Source organism: Zonotrichia albicollis, chromosome 3 (assembly GCF_047830755.1).
Source record: "Zonotrichia albicollis isolate bZonAlb1 chromosome 3, bZonAlb1.hap1, whole genome shotgun sequence".
Lineage (NCBI taxonomy): Eukaryota > Metazoa > Chordata > Aves > Passeriformes > Passerellidae > Zonotrichia > Zonotrichia albicollis.
Genome location: NC_133821.1, coordinates 110,004,665 through 110,022,959, shown reverse-complemented (window position 1 = coordinate 110,022,959; position 18,295 = coordinate 110,004,665). Strand labels below are relative to the sequence as shown.

At 33.9% G+C, this 18,295-nt stretch overlaps 1 protein-coding gene across 4 annotated transcripts in view; it reads right to left on the bottom strand.

Moving 5' to 3' along the window:
* Positions 1-18,295, bottom strand: part of EYS (eyes shut homolog) — a 790,428-nt gene that overhangs the window by 386,710 nt on the left and 385,423 nt on the right. For all 4 annotated transcript variants that reach the window (XM_026791587.2, XM_074538459.1, XM_074538460.1 and 1 more), the window contains one exon: positions 13,441-13,640. In XM_026791587.2, the coding sequence (XP_026647388.2) occupies positions 13,441-13,640 (200 nt within the window). The remainder of the gene's footprint in view (positions 1-13,440; positions 13,641-18,295) is intronic.

The window sequence follows — 18,295 nt, the reverse complement described above, 5'->3', positions numbered from 1 at the left end:
ACCCAACAACAGATTTAACAGTGTATTTTCATCTTCAACAGGAGCTTCATTACTGAGAACTCAATCTGGAAAGCTATTTAGATCTTATCCCCAAAGGTGTCTATTGTTCTGTATCAGTCAGTGACATACACAAATTAGTGCCCAAAAAGCTCTCAAAATTAGAAAGCATTGATTTTTACTTTAGGTCTTTTGTTTCTGTATTGTACATCAACCAAAGAGGAAAAAGAGAGTTAGCAGCCGCAAATGGTAATTTAGCTACATATGTTTGGTATATTGTACTCTATTCACACAGCTCTAAAGAATAAATTCAGGGAAGACAGTGCAAATTGGAGGCCACTAAAATATTTCACAGACCACTCCATTTTTCCCGATTTGATTGTATAACAATTACAAGAGTGATAATTAACTAAGGTGGTATGATGCTATTATTTGATCACTTCTACTGATAGCAATTCACTGTCTGTGTACCTATGCTTGTGACTGAACTAAAGAGAAAGCTCATGTTACTGATTTTACCACTGTATCTAAGTAAAGCATCTATTAAAATATTTAGAGATGATCCAGCTGGATTTATAGTGTGGGAAGCTAACCATTTCTAGGTTCTACAAGCTAGAATGTTAAGCATACTAGCTGTTGGAGGCAACCTAGAGAAAACTCAGGAGATGGAAAAGGAGACAGTAAGACTGAACAAGTCCTTCTGGAAGACATACCTTGGAGCAGCCTCTTTCCAAACACATCTATTTAACATTTCATGAAATAAGTGTAAGAGAAAAATCAAACAATCAAGCAAACAAAATCAACAAAACCAGCAAAACCAAATGTACAAACAAAACCAAAACCACTCAAAAACTAGAAAAATAAGCAGTGGCTGCTTATTCTTCAGAAAAACACAATGGATTCTTTTATGGGATCTTATAGGCAGTACAATCCATGTATCCAAAGAAAATAGTAACTGATGAAGTACACTTTTCCATTAGGAGGCATGCTACCATGATCATCTGGATTGCCTTAATTTGCTGTTCACTAACCAATAGAACAAAGGTAGATGAATTGTGCAGCTGCTGTAAGAGAACAATTGATATGCTCGTGTGTAATGGTTATTGCTACCATGTTTTATAAAGATTGTCAACTTTTAAAAAGTGTGTACCTGAAGTTTCCTAACTGCTTCATTGTAAATGAAGGAATCAGCAATGAAAATAGATACTTCTCTTTTGCGCTTTTATCAATGGTCAGCCGCCCTCAGTACGTTAAGAAAAACAAAGACATTTTGTGAGGAAAATATAATGGCTGTTTTAGTACTTATAACAACATAGAAATTAAAGGTGTCAGTGGCCTTGGGTGATTTATTAGCTGGAAGATGATTAATCCTATGTTTACCTTTAAGAAGAAAAAGTGGAATGGAAGACTGCACACTATAGGCCAATTATCTTTATCTCTGTCCCTGGAAAGGTCATGGGCAAGACTTCTTAGAACCCATTTCCAAACATATAAAGGACAGAAAGTTAATTAGGGGCATTTAACAATTATGAGCTCCTCTGCTGCTCCTCATTGGACTTACTGTCTAGACCCTTTTCCCATCTTTGGACAGGCTCCAGCACTTCACTTTTTTATCATCAGGGGCCTAAAACTGAACACAGAATTTAAGGTGCAACCTCATCAGAGGCAATGGCCCCTTCCCCAGTCCTGCTGGCCATGCTGCTTCTGATACAAGTCAGGATGCCATTGGCCTTCTGAGACACCTGGGCACACTGCTGGTTCGTGATCAGCTGGCCATCAACCAGCACCCCCAGGTCCTTTTTCTCCAGGCAATTGGTTCCCATAACAACTGCAGCTACTGTTTAAGACTAAAGCAAAGACGGCATCAAGTACCTCAGCTCTGTGTGCCTCGGTTTCCACTGTTTCCCCCCTCATGTCCAATAATGTATGAAGATTCTCCTCATCCTTCTTTTGTTGCTAATGTATTTATACAAATATTTTTTTATGCGACTAGGAAGATTAAGTTTTACTTGAGCTTTGGTGCTTCCAATTTTCTACGTGCATAACCTCACAGCATAGAAAATCAGAGAATGGTTTGAGTTGGAAGGGAACACTGAAGATCATTTAGTTCCAACTGCCATGGACAGGGACGCTTTTAACTAAACCAGGTACACATCCTTGTAAGTTATCCTGAGTTGCCTGCCCCTAATTCTAAAGGTCACAAAAGGTCACAAACTCTCCTTTTACTTTTCCTGAGTTCCAGCCACAGATCTCTGTTGATCCAATGTGGTCTTCACCTCTGGCATGTCTTTCAGCACATGCACGTATGAGACCGTTTATCCATTTAATTAAGATTTTAAATAATTTTTTTTTAAATAAAAAAGGAAAGTTTACATTTCTTCAAAACAAGTGAAAACAATATTTGTTCCAAATATTGGCATTCATAGAATTTCTTCCACTGTCTGATTTTCTCAACTATCTAATTTCTCTTTTGTCATTCAACCATATTGTACTAAAAAAATTCTCAACAGTGGCTAATGTACCACATCTGGTAGCCTTCCTATTGAAAAGAATTTCAGGAAACAAGCCTGTAAATTGTTGAGATTACTCACCAGTAAGCTATAAATTTAATTTCTCAGTTCAAACTGTTTTTTGGTTGCCAAACATGGCAAGACTTAGAGTGAAAAACAGATGCTTCTCATTTTTTCCCCAGTGCCTCTAACCTCTCCAGACAGCATATTACAATGATACAACTAAGGCATTATGGGTTTATAGCAAGGTTTATAGCATACTATTTTTTTAAAAGTTTACCATTCTAAACTAACTTTACTGCTTGCATTGCCAATGTAGTGCCTAGAGTGCCATCTTAATTTCTTAATCTAGCTAGCTACAGATATTTGAAACTGTTGAGAGATTTACAAAACATAATGCAGAATAAATGTTTTTACCAGCATGCAAGTAAGAGTGGGATAGAAAATTGGCTTGCACCTTACAATTGCACCTTTAACCTTTTCTGAACCTTGGATCAAACATCACAAAATAGATGGAAGAAATAAAAATAGGAGACAACTGTTTGCTGGCGAAGAAAATAATCAAACATAGTCAAAGAATTGCTGATGACCACAGTCTCTTCACTCTTTTTTGGGTCTCTGTATATGTTATTTTTTTTAGTTTTCATTACCCTTTCCAAATCAGTGTAATATTCAGAATAAAAAATAAATATTTTCATTCCAACAGACCACTGGCAGTAAAGAACTATGTTTTATGCTCCTTACTTTCATAGCTTTTCAATTACTTACAACTGGTCCTCTATAATTACTTGGAAAGCAAAGATGGCTAAGTCTGTTTCCTGAAGTCTTTCTGTTCTCTTTATTTATTATTTGAGAGAAAACAGCAATTAAATTTCTTACTGTAAGGCCATCACAAGATTTTTGATGAGAAAATGAGTAAAGTAATAGGAATACTTAGTAGGAACCAAAGTACTTAGTATCTGAAGAACATATTCTGCAATGCTCACAGAGAACAAGTCAGAGCACCTGCAATCATGCAGTAAAAGGTGTTTCAGGGACACCTATCCAGAATGACTTATACTCACTGTGGATAAACTGAGTTCTGGAAGAAATCAAAACAAGGAGAAATATAAAGCAATATTCACAACCTACATAACACTATTAGAGATGAACAGATGAACAATTTTTATTGGTAGACTTGTGAGGGAAATCTTAGAAATGTTTTGAAATTTAGTAGCTACAGTAATGTTTATATTTAATGCAAAAATGTTTTAAAATAACCTTTATGAAGGATCTTGAACTTATGCTTCAGGGAAATCACAGCCTCCAACCAGTTAAAGTGAGACCTATTTGTGGTGGTAGATGAAGAGTTGGGGAGAAAAGTACTTTTCTACTGAATTCCTTAGGCATTCCTCTGAAATCAGTACAAGATCAGATGGAGAACAAAATGAGGCTGAGGTCTGACACTAAATGGAAGTTCCTATGTTTCATTTTCTCTTCCCTAATTCTCTAACACAATAATGAGTACAGAGAACTATGTTTCAATATTAAACAAAAAGTATTGAAAATTTTATCAACAATGAAAATAAACTATTACTTCAATTCTCAAACCCTGAGGAAGGTTATTTTACAAAAGTTATTAATCTTGTTTCTAGCATTAGTGCTTCCTAAGTTATGGTTACTTCAGCATGAAGTAACTCAGGTGTACACAGAGAAAAAAATAAATCTGTAGCTGGTACTACCTATTACTGTGTACTACATTATTTTCTGAAGAGAAATGATTATTCCCCTGGGTTGAGCTCCCAGGAAAAGTACCTAATTCACCAGTGCAGATTAATAGAAACAGGGTGAACACTGATTTTTAGCTGTGTCCTACAGAAATGAAATTGAGATTTTTCAGTGTGAAATCTTCAGGAAGTAGCAAAGCATTTCAGGTAGATCCATAAAAAGAAAGAATATGTAATTCCAGTTACATTAGCATACACAGTTTATGACACTTAAGAGAAATTCTAATAGAATTACACTGTGTATCGAATTCAAGCATAGAACACAATGCCTTATATATATATATATGTAAATTTCAGTAAATATAAATAGTATTTGCAATTACTAAAGGCTTTTATGGTAAAAAGTATCCTTCCAGTATTGCTACTCAGTTAGATGCCGTTATTTATATTTATTCACAAATATAGAGTAAAAATTCTAAGGTAGTAACTACAAATATTCATGCATACTGGCATATACATGTGCTTGTAAAAATTTGTATGGCTCCCCTGGAGGCTAATTCTGAAATTTACATTTTAAATTATAAACTTGGATGGAAAAAGCATTGTTATTATTATTATGGGCTTTAAAATGACCAATTTACTTTGATAATACCCTCTCTTTTTCCTTTCTTTTTCCCTTGTCTATGCCTTTGCCCATCTCTTAAAAACATCAGTCTATACATCCGAAAGACAATGGGAGCTTGCTCTTTAAGGGAAAAAAATTAAAATATGCTCTAAATTTTTTCAAACTTACTTCATTTTCTCACCTTTTTAAATGCAGGCTACAGAAAAACTAAATAGGCATAAGCTACCCTGCAATTTTTTCAATAAATTCACTTTAAAAAGCAAAATCAATCTTCAATCCATCAAATAAAATCTGCAGAAATTCTGTTGTTTTAAGCAATGACCTGAAATAGACAGGCTTTAAAATTTTTTGTGCTACTAAAGTCAATGGACAAGTGTAGAAGAAGCCTTTTTTATACAGACTAGTTGAAATGGTAATACTTCTATCTTGGTCTTAAAATAAGGAGCAATATTTTTCATTGGTTTTTATATTTCTTGTAAAAATTTTTGTTGCAAAAAGTGAGCATATCTATCTAATAATTAAAAAATACCCTTAAGGATTACTGCTGTCTTGTAGTCTGAGTTAGCAGACCTCACATGAAGCACAGCCTTTTTTTTTTTTTCAAATGGAGGCCTGTCACTCAAGATACAATTTACTCAAATATATTTCCAAAATGCCAGTAGCTTTGAACTCTGCAATACAGTAAATAAGGGATTTTAAGCAATAACATATTAAACATTGTCAACTGTCACATTATATTTTACATCTCTTAAAAATAAGATTACTGTACTTGTTAATATAATGTAACCAAGTACAGTAATCTTAAGAGATCTAAATTCTGATTGGTTTGTTGCTGCTTTTGTAAACAGTCACCATAAAATGCTCAGTCAGTTAACTCTTACCAGTATATTTGTCATTTTTGTACATGTGCTTAGAATATACATCTTAGAAAGAAAAAAAGAATGCCACAAATATCACAAACTTTTGAAGATTAACAGCAAAAATATCAATAGTAACATGTCTTTGAACCACTTGTGCAACATGCTTTAGTCTTTCACATGGTATGCTGAATTAATAAGCATCATAATATATTGTAAAGCACTGTGAAATTTTAAATCTTTTTCTAGGTCTTGGATTTTACTTCGGCATACATGTTTTGGGTAAGTTTGAATTAAATATTCTCTGTGTATAACTAGAAAACAATGAAATGTTCTGTTACAGGTACATTCCCACCTGCTCAGTCCCTTGTATGATGAGGATGTGAATGGGATTCCCACTAGCTATTTTTATTTGGCTTCCATATTATAAAATCACAAAACAACTTAGCTATAAAAACAAAGCCAAAACCCCAAACCAATACATACATGGGGTAGAGGCATCCTGTGTCTTTTAAGGCAATGAATTTTTAAAAGGTTTGCTTAAAAAATGGAACATAGCGATCGGCAATAACTATTCAGATGTAAGATTTAAAATGTTTTTTTTCTGGGACTGGACAGATGGGTGATTTGTATTAGATTTGTGTTTTGCTTTTGGGTGTGTTCTTATTCCTACTAGATTTTAGTGCCTCATTTCCAGACACTGCTGTCTGCATTTTTGTAGACAATGCTAATTCTCTAGCAGATTGAACTTTACTGTTGAATTTTAGAGCAGTAAAATGATAAGGAGAGTGGGTAATTTTAACTAGATTAGCTGCTGCCATTGTAAATATCACTGGTAAAAGATGAAAAAAGATAGAGCATGCATTTATTAAAATAAATAAATACATATAGTCATGTTTGGCATATGTGTCTTAATGCCTTGCCTTTCTTCATGCTCCATTTTTACAACTTGTAGTCATTTTCAATTTTCTATATTTCCCTTTCCTTATTTAATTAGCTAAATATCACAGTGGGTATTTAAAATTGTTTTATATGTTTGAATATCAAAACATATAATCCACTTGAGTGACAGAATGAAAATATTCGTCTACCTTTGCCCAGAAGTGCTTGGAGACAGGTATTCCATCAGGTATATTGTACACATTAAGCACTTTCCAATATATTATTTGTTAGGTTTACATGCTTATTCCAAAATCCTGTGATCTTGACCTTCTGGTTAATTTGCTAATACAGGCACACCCCTCTAGAATAGACCTGTTGCCTTCTTAGATTCCTTTACACTTCCTGAAACATCATACAAAAAGAGCAAAATATAAATTCAATATTCTTCTCAAAGATATTTCTAAAGAAATTAAAAAAAATAATTCACGTAGAGAACTACTTTCTTTTTTAATTACATGTTAACCTTCTTTAGATTACAGTTCTGTTTATGGTTCAAAGTGTAGGAGCATGTTAATAGTTATTAAATGCAGTTTATTAAAGTAATTTTTTATATTAGCAGCTATTAAATAAAGACTATGATGGACTTGTTCTTTTTTCCCTTATATTCTTGTCATGTAAGTAAGAAAAATACAGGACACAATGTGCGTTTTATTATACTATTTCATTTGATAATGTTAGGGCTAGTATTTTTCACATGAAGGCACCAGCCTTTGTCATTTTAAAATGGAAAAATAACTATTAATTATGATTAAAATAATTTCCCATCCTCATTTATCTGATGGTAAGAATGAAATTTTGATTAAATAAAAGTGTGATATAATAAAAACTAATGTATACACATATTTCTATGCATTTTGTATATATATATATATACACATATACACATATGTAAAATGATGATACATACAGTAGTATAGACATGCATAGCATGCTAAATTTGCTTAACTATTCTCTATGAAAACTACATTTTAGTGATCAGCCAGCTAATAATACTGAAAGACCTATATTCCGTTTCCTCACAGCACCAGTGAAAAGTTAGTTGCAGTTGGTATGGGAGGAGTGGAGGAGAAAAAACCATGCCATTGTATAATCACAGGAGGCCCTCAGCCTGGATAATGTGTGTACTTCCTGTCCCGTTGGGTTAGTAAAGGAACAATAGTAATTAAAGAGCCTTGGAAAAGGGCAACAAGGATGGCTAAAAGTTTATGATGGCTTCTGAAGGAGGAAGGACTGAGAACACAAGAAACCTTCACCCTAGAAAGGAAGAAGCATAGAACAATGTGTCAGTGGCCCAAAAAAACAAGGAAAGCTTGGCTTGGAATCTGCTTTTCATTCCCCTTTTCCACACTAGATATGGGATAAAGCTGGCAGCAGCAGGGGTTATCATTTTAAAAAAGGGAGATATTTTTCCATGCAACAGATGAGACCTGTGGGTCTGTTTGCTGTATCATACTGGCACAGAAGAGCTGATATGGGCAGAGATTTGTGGAGATTGCCTAGTCAAAGCCCCCTGCTCAGAGGAAACGTTTATATATGTTCAAGGGAAAATGGTGCAAGTAGACATTCACTGACTTCTACTGAACAAATCAAAATAGGCTCAGGAAAACCCCCATTTGAAAGAACATAAGAAAGTACTAGAGGACAAATAAAATGTGCACATTTCATTTTTTTCCTGGTGATCCCCTTATGGACACTGCTGGAAATAGCATACAGGGCTGTATGGCTCTTTGATTGAATCCATACACACTTTATTTTATTTTCATGTAACCTAATACATACACACAATGCAAAAACTAAAATATTCATGCTTCACTAAGTGTAAAGAACGAGGCAGTCAATTATGAAATCAGCTAAATCCATCTTGTTATCTACATAAAAATGGAGAGGCATCTGTTCTCATAGATGAAACAGAGTGTACTGCATATATATTCATAGCTCATACAAATGTGAGAACCTATTGTTTTACGACTTGCCAATTTTAAGAGATTCTAATAGTCCAGTGAAGTTGCTTCTTCCATATTAAAAAATGACTTGCTTCTTATATTTATTTCAGCATGCTGAGGAACTTAGAGGCACAGTGTGGGAGGATGGATTGCAGGAGAATCGAGATAGTGCAGAAAGCAACTTTACCCCTGGAGAGTTGCAACTGTACTAATCACCAAAGAGTAGGAACAGGCCTGCCCTTAATAGGTCACAGCTATGTCCATTAAGGATGGGTGTTATAAAAGAGCAGGCTAGCTGGTCAAGAGCTGGAGATTTTTGGCTGGGCTGTGAGGAGTAAGGGTCAGCTGGCTGCACAGAAGGAAGAGAAAAGGATTCACTGTTGTAAGAAGCTCTCTATGGGAACTCACAAAGAGAAGGTATGAAAGTTTTAGAGTAAGATAGTAAACTGATGGTGACAGTTAGATTGGTGCCAAGCACCAACACCAACAATTGCTAGCCTGTACCGGGATGAGTCCCAACAGCATAGTGCTGTGTAATTTGCATTCTTCCACTTTGGTCAGACCTTGCAAGCTGTCTTTCACCATCTAAATGAAATGAAGCTTTTTAATTAGCAATCTTCCAGCAGAAGTATGTTTTTTCTCTTACCCAGCATACAAATGCTTTACTATTAAGTCACTTTTTTGAGTTGATAGGGGCACACAGCTATGTAAATGTTCCCCATGTTAAGCCTTTTGAAATACAGAAGAACTTTTGTACACTGCCTGGAGGTACAATTGACATAAACAACTCCAAGAATAGCTCTATTTCCTTTGAGGTAAAAGATTAAATGTACAGTACTGATAAATCACATTTCTGCTTAAAAATTAACAAAATCCTACTTAACAAATCCTTAACAAGTTTGATTCTGAAAAAAAATTTTTTGATACAGGTTGCCCTACAAGACTGCACTTCTAGGGTTGCCCCACAATTGTTTGCTTCATACTAGTAGTATATTGTATATCTTCTACAAGCTCTAAGACAATCTGTTCTACATTACCATTTCTTATCTTCTATGCTGTCTGCATACCACAGCCACAGCATAATATGTCTTCCAGACTCCATTTTTTTGCTCATACAGCCTCTCCATGCTTGAATTGTTTTAATCACTTTCCTAGATCCCTGTAGAGGTCCTAGCTAATTATGAGCACTGCTGCTCCTTACTCAAACAGATCAAGAAAATTAGAACACATAGGTACTTGAAATAAGATGCTCTAAAATCTAAACTCTGCTTCCTTATCAGTAGAATAAAAGAATAGATAGGCGGATATTTTAATGAACGTTTAAAAATAATTGCACTTTATTTGGAAGAAATGTAGAATAACATATTCCTATTTCAGACTTTTTTTCTAAGATCTCATGAGCTGGAGGAAGAAAAATCTTGGCATTTTTTTGATCATTAGTTCTGTTGATCAAATATGCACACTTACCTGTTTTAAATATAAAATAATCTTGTAAAAATGCTGCCAAAAAAGCTTCAGGTCTGAAAAAAAATGCTTGTCAAATATATTACAAAAAATAGATTTAAAAAGCACCAGTCCTCCTTTGTGAATCAAAAGATAGGGTCAAACTTACTTGTGGTGCTACACATCTCTCAGACCCACAAACAATAAATACATTAAATTATAACAATAATAACATATTATGAAAAAAGATTGGAAAAGAAAGAATGACATCAAAAGTTTCCTCATTTTTCCGTTAAAAAACCCCACATTTACAAACCCCATGTGTTCCATAAAATGCTGAAAAAGTACAATGAAGCTAAAATATTCAAGAACATAATCTAGGGCATAGGACTATTGACATTATTTTCACCTGATCAGGCTGAAAGCACTACACACACATAATCCTTCCAAGACAATTTGACTTCTGAACCGAATCAGCAGGAAGTACTTGAAATGAACATTTGAAAAAGGCCAATGCAAGAATTAGAGGGGAAGGAAGAATATTTTTTTCTCATTATTATGCTTACATTTTGAAATCCCAAGCTAAACAAACTGAATGGTCTGGGACCAAAAAGTGCAAAAGTGGAGATGAGCCACCTATGGATTAAATACAATAAGAAATTTCAGAGTATTATATGTAAACAGTTTCTCTTTCCCAGAATACTTAGAACATTCCATGAAAAGGCTTTGGAATCCCTATTATGTATTCATTATATCAATCATATGAATATTGGATTGAATTGTCTTCTGAAAGGCCCCCAGAGCCCAATGTTATCTTTATTATTAATTTGCTGATTCATACGGTGTTTATTGTTGTGGCAGCCAGCACTTTTAATTGAGAAGACTGAAATACAAAGAAAGGTAGGTGGGCATCCTTTCAGATGGTAATCTGTTTCCTGAAGCACTGATTCAGTGGCAATCTGTCCAGGATGGAACTGAATTACAACTCCCAGCATCCCTCTCATTTCCAATCAGTTGTTTTATGTTTAAACCAGGGGTTTGAAGACAGAAAGATATTTGAGATAACACACAACTCAAGAACTATCTCAAAGGGTATTTTTCATATTAATTTCATAAGAAGCCTGTGGGGTTGTTGTAATTGATTCATGTAATTGATTCATGCAGAATTCAAGGAAAGTTGAAGTGTTCGTGGCAATAGTGAGTAAAATATCACATACATCACAGATGAAGCTGGCAGCGGTGCTTACAGTTAAGGCAGCCTGACACTTGCCCATTACTGGACCATTTTCTCTACTTCCATTTTTTTGATCTCCTAGCTACAAAATTGAAACAACCCAAGACATAACCCCAAAACAAGAAGACTCTAAGCAATACTGGATTAAAATGCTTTTGCTGCCCATTCTACAATGTGTAACAGGCATTAAGACTCATTCTTTATTTGAATTTTTGTGTTGTTTTGCTTGAGTAGGAGATATTTCTCCCATCCTTTTTTTTTCCCCTCAATTCCACTTTTCTATCCTCCATATAATTCCTATCCTCCAGTTTGTACATGAGCATTGTTCAGACTGCGTAGAGTATGTGAATGGAAGGGTACAAAAGGAGTAGAGTTTATATTGTAACATTCACAGCACAGTAGCAAACCTGGCTTTATGATCTTTTTATGTTTCTTGCTTCTATTTGTAGACAGTACTTGGAATTGTAGTACCTAATGAGAAAGGGAATTATGTCTGTTTTCTAAAGCATATCAATATAGGAGAGGAAATCAGCTGAAAAAAGGCCTTTCCCTGGACCCCATCAGAAGAGACTTATATCGAATATGTCACTTCTTTTTGCATCATATCATATCTTACATCAACCTAACTTACTGTACTATTATAACACTCATGAAACCTTTGTAATCTTGGTAGCACTAAAAATTCTGATTATAATTCCTTTCCAGTTCCTTGAATCTGGTTCCATGAAGTCCTCCTGATGGTTAATGCTAGGCTCAGAAGCAAGTACAAGGTAAATATTCTTACAATGTTTGGCCTAAAATCCCAAGCAGAAGAGGAAAGAAATATAAGCAATTTCATTTCATTCAGAGGATTCATCTGTGAAAGATGAAAGGGTGCTGCAGTACATAAACTTGAAAAAAGGAGCCTAGAGTGAAAATGAGCTAGGAAAGAAGAAACAGAAGAATGCACAGGACTGAATTTTCAAACTGGCCATCAAACAATAATGCGCAAACCAGGTTATGAGACATCTGAGTGCCAACAGAAGTCTTTCTGCCCACTGCAGAATCAAGAGAGTGTGAATTACTTTAGCACGTATTGAAAGGTCTAAGCTAAGTAATATTTTTTGAGTTGTCATGATATAAACACTATTTAATATCATCATCAATGACATAGATTGGGGGATTAAGGGCACGGTCAGCCAGTTTGCCCATGACACCAAGCTGAGTGCTGCAGTTGATTCACTGGAGTAAGGTACTCAGAGGGATCTAGAATATTTAAATTTATAGGAGTAGATATTAAGATTTGACATAATAATATGAACAGTCTATAAAGTAGCCTAATTTTAAAACTATATTACAAGCATATAAGGTATAAAACTACGTGCTTTTAGGCAGAAGTCTAACAGCTGGAGAATAATGATGATGGATCTTAGGATGTTGTTTTGGATATGTGTCTGTGCACACATAGCATGTAAATTACTTTTCATATAAATTTGATTGCTAGTTAATTTTCCCTTTGAGTTTGAAACATACGAGTGTCGCAGACATCTTTTAATTAAAATCCATTCTTAGGATTTTTTCCTGCTGAAGCTGAGAAGTTTCAGCAACAAATGTAAACAATGGTTATCTGCTGCTGTGGAATGCAACAGGTGGATCCGTGATTGGTCTCCTGTGGATGTTTGGATTTATTGACCACTCACGGCAGAGCTGCTCTCGCTGTCTGCCGGGACACAGACTTTTGTTATTCATTCTTTTCTATTCTTAGCTTAGCTAGCCTTCTGAGAACTTTTCCTTCTATTTCTTTTTAGTATAGTTATAATTTTATATATATATCATAAAATAATAAATAAAGCCTTCTGATTATGGAATCAACATTCTCGTCTCTCTTCACCTGAAAACCCTTGTGACCACCGTAACACACGAGTACATACATAACAATAACATAATAATTTTAAATATTTTAGGGTCACTTTATGTTAGACATTTCCACACATGATTCTGAAAAGCACTAGAAGATAACTTTTCAGAAATAAGAGTCTGATGTTAAGCAATGAATAGTTTAAGATAACAATATTTTTGACCACTAGATTGAACACTAAATCCCTTTGAGTTCATATAGAGCACATGGTATCAATACTGCCCTGAAATATTAACAAGTCAATGTGTATTAATTTAAGCAATTATATGACAGTATTCATACTAACCTGCAATGAAAGCTTTTTCCAGGTCCATCAACACATACACCTCCATTGTAGCAAAGAACTGAGCTCAGTGTGGACTCTCTGCAAACATCAACATCCACTTCACAAAACCTGCCAGTGTAGCCACTTGGGCAAACACAAACAAATGCATCGGTGGCATCTTGACAAGAACCTCCATTAATGCACGGAGCAGATTCACATTCCTGAGAAGAGAAATAATAATACAGTGATTACACACCTTTAAAACACATTAGTTACTCATTCAGCTCAACAAGTGCAAGAGACTGAATCTGGAGATAAGAAAAAGTATTGGACTTTTTTATTGTCTGATAAACAGAAGTCTCTAATTTGATACATTTTTTTGCTATATAGACATCCTTTGATTACAGCTCACACTCACTATATTTGTTGCTACTCATTAATCTTGCAGAGATGCAAATATAACTTTATATAAGCAGTCTTACAACCAAAATATCCAATCCCAATCATGATTAAATTTTTAAAGCATGTTTTTGAGCCACAGTCTTACAATTATTCCTTCTAATTTTTTACATTAGGGCCTACTGCTATAAAAGAAACACATTAGTAAGGCAATTATGGACAGAATAAAGAATTACTTATATAAATGAATGCTCACAAGCCTTTTATCAGTATTTCCTGATAAATGTTTTCTCATTATCAATTAATGCCTATTATTGCAAATAGAAACATGTTTATGTATTCACATAATAACAATTTCCTCTGATAAGGCTAATGCAAAAATCATCAAATTTAAACCACACAAATTAGCAGCAAGTTAGTATTTTCCAGAATTACAGGAGATTTTAGTTAGTGCAACAGACAGTGCAAGAAATATGTGTTTGTCCTTGATCACAGAAACCTAGTGTTTACCTATACCCCAAAGGAGTTGTATTTTGCAGCTGCAACCCAAATAGTCTGGCTAAATAAATTTTAAATTTATTTTCACACTCCTGTAACTTTAGAAGGTTTAATTCTTTAAGGATATCCAAGGGCACTCACATTTCCTGCAGGTAATACAGTAGCTTTGACAGAATGTAAATGCAGATGTCTATGGGGAATTGTGAGAAAACAACTTATTTTCCTATAAGCTCTCCAGCTGGGTGTATATAAGATGATTTATTAGTGAGCATTACATAAGCTAATTGAATTATATATCCCACAGGAAGATGGAGATAGCCCTACAGACTGCCAAAATTTGTGTCTAGGTTCTAGAAGTAATCTTTTGCTATATTAATTACTTTTTTTTTTGGCAGACAGTAGTGTTCTTTTTTGTTAAAAAAAAATCTCAATTTTCAGTTCCAACTCTCTGATTTTTTTCTATTCCATTAACTTGCCCCATTTTTTAAATTTGTATTCACTTGTATTCCACACTACAAACCTGAAATTTATTTATTCTCATTAGCAGAATAAATAAAATCTACATTAATTAATGGATCAAATTTTTACTTAATTATGATCCAAAAAATTAATTCCAAGAAATGCTGAAATCATCAAAGTAATTAAGCATAAATTGAAAGCTCAGCCTAAAGTTCACAGCTTTGTTTCATTACCCTATCACAGTTGTACCAAGTTTTGAACAACACAAAACTCTTTTATTTTCTCCTGTGAAATGTATTGTTCTTTTAAGATTTTACGGTAAGATAAATGTCAGAAAGCTTGTAGGAAAGAAATCACACCTATCACTTTCCAGTACATTCTGAGTGCTGCAGTTAAAAGTTTGTCATTAGACTTGCAAAAAACCAGAGTACATTATTACCAGAGACATGCTAGTCTGCACTGCTCTTAACTCATGCAAGAAAATTGTGTCAGCATGAAGGCAGAACTATGTTAAAAATGCCACAAAAACTTTGGGATAAAGTTGATGAGGTACCACACTACCACCAAATGCTGTAGATTTTAGTCTAAAGAACAAGAACATGAGATGACAAACCGAAGTTGCAAGACAACTGTTACCAAGTTTTGCCTATCTTAGATCCCACCAGAGGCTGATTTTACAGCATGACATCATAATAGCTGGCTCTGCAGAACATTCCCAGCTACCCTGATTATCTGAAGACAACTTCATTGAAACACCAATGTTATTTCATTTGTCTTCCTTTACATAATAGGAGATTGAATCTTAACTATGATCCCTAACCAGACAGCTGCCAGATTGGAGCAACAATTGGGACTCACAGTCCTAGAAACATTGCCTCTCTTCTTCAGTACAGTAGGAGAAAAATACTTTCTTGGTCACCTCAGCTGCCCAGTTCCCAACCTAATGATATATAATTTTAATCTTTCCTTGCTTAGAAGTGATCAGATAAGGAAAATTGCCTCTGAATAATTAAGAAAATTGAAAACTACAAAAATAACATTCACAAAGATGGGTCATTTTAGCTTTTCCAAAACACAAATTTGTTGATATATAGGAATGTCACAATTACCAACTTATTTCTATTTAATTTGTAACTTCTTATTTTCATGAGGTCTTTTCACTCTTTACTACATTTGGAACTTTAATTTGAATGGGAATTTAAAAATGCATAATTTTTAAGCTTCAAAGACACAATCTTGATCTGACAGTAAACCTCTTAAGAATTTGTGTAACTTCTACCAACAATTTGGTAGCAATAAATGTTAAAAAAAAAAAAGGACCAAAGCCACACACACACAAAAGCACCCAAAAACCAAAAAATGAACCAACCAAAAATAAGCCACCACAAAGAAAATAATACCAAAATGAAATTCCTCCCAGAAGGCACAAAAGCTCTTAAAATGAACTATCATGGGAATACTTTGGAAAAAATTGCTGTTTCTATCCTTAAGTGTTCAGAGATGGAACTGTGACTAACACTATGACTTACCAAGACAGATGATTATTTCTCTTTTTTATGGTTAGTGGAAATTGAGACACTGTGTCAAGTTCTAGAATCTGTTTACTACAAAGTGTGTCAAAAAAATGTAAACTATAACATGACTTAAGTACTAGCTAAAATACTTCACAGTAAGTTAAATCTAAGAAAATAACACTTAACAGAATTTTTAGGATGGATTTTTTTTCAAAACAATTATTACATCATATATATATTTTTCACATGATAATGCTGAAAACATAGTATATAAGGGTTAAAAATTATTAGACAAATTTATGGATTACAGATCTGTTTCTAGCTATTAAAAGTAGTAATCAATGTGAGTTCTTTGCTGTAAAAAGTTCCAGAATTCTTGATGGCTCCATGAGTGTTCTCAGGTTTACATAATCAACAAAAAAATTGAGAGAGAGATAATGGCAGTGCACAGTTATTTTCACAAGAACTATTATAAATTGAGTATTTAACTCCCAGAGATAGTTACTACAAAAATAACCACGAGAATTCCCCAAATCCAGATATTTCCAGCAAGAGAAAAGGTTCAACTTGACTACTGAGAATAAATTGCTATAAAACTGCTAAATGTTGGTCTTCTACCTCATAATGTTTTAAAATAAAGGCTTGAGGCATCTCTAAAACATATGCTTCAGGCAAATAAAAGTTAAATACAAGTATTAATTTCCATGGAGATGTAAGTAAATGGAAAATACATACTTCTAACAGGAGCACAGAATGGTGATTTTCTGGATTTATTTTTACTAAACTATGTTTACAGTAAGTATAAGTAGTTATTGATTTTTCTAGCATACCATGGCAATTTAACAATCAAGGAAAAAAGGGAAAGAATATTAAGATTTGTAGTTATGCAGCTCTTATAAGGCTGGATTTTATTACGAATTCTTACTTCCAACAATGTCATACAAAATCCACTACATTTATTAGAGTGCAATAATTTATTATTTCTTCTTGGTGTTTCCTGTTCTCTGAATGTCATGGTGTAGTAAATCTTGTTTGTGCTGGGAAGAAAATGACTGTCCCTTAAGAGAGTCCACCTTGGCATGGCACAGTTCACTGGTTCTTCTGGCAGGGAATTGTTCTGAAATCTGGACTCTTAACAAGTGACCTAGAAAGGCACTTTGCTCAAGGCATGCTACTTCCATATCAGATCTGTGGGTCCATACTGACATCTGTCTTTGGAAGTGAGGTTATCCTAAGAAAGCCCAACTTTCTTCATATTTCATTATATTATTTCCAAATTCAAAATCCATTTCTTGAAAATGTTCTAAGGGAACACATTTTGGCAAACTAATAAAATAGTAAAAATCCACTGTTTTTCAAAATAATGGGTCTGTTCAACACTGTTTCTTAAAAGAAAAAAATCTAGTAGTGCATTTTGGAAGCTAGGATTTTTTTTTAAATTTTCCAGCCAAATGGATTATTTTCCTTACTCTGCTGATTAGAAATACAAAATTATTTCTAACTAATCTTTCAAATCTATTTCTATAATAGATTTATTATAGAAATAATAAATTTCTATAATAAGAAATTATAGAATTTAGAATATATTAAAGAACTTCAATGCAAAAAAATTGTAAAATGTAGACTTATTTTTATTTAAGTGAATTTTTGCTGTGTATCAAAAAGGTAAAGTGGAATAATTCTTTTGAGAACTAATTCAAATCCACTATCATGATTAGAGGGGGAGGTAAGGGGAGAAAAGAAAGGGACAAGAAAGGAATTTAAAGATATATATTGCACCACAAAACAAAGATGCTTTCAAGAGGCATGCTTCCATTCACTTAATGATAGGACAACATTATTCTCAGGTCAAAACTGAAGGTATTTTAATAAGCAAGAGCCACTTGGCTAAGGGTTTAGAATGAAATAAAAAAATAAAGCATGGAGAGAGTACAAAAGGCTGTAAATAAATGTTTTAGAAGCTAATTCATGTTTTAAAACAAAGTTTTTTACATGCAGAATATAAT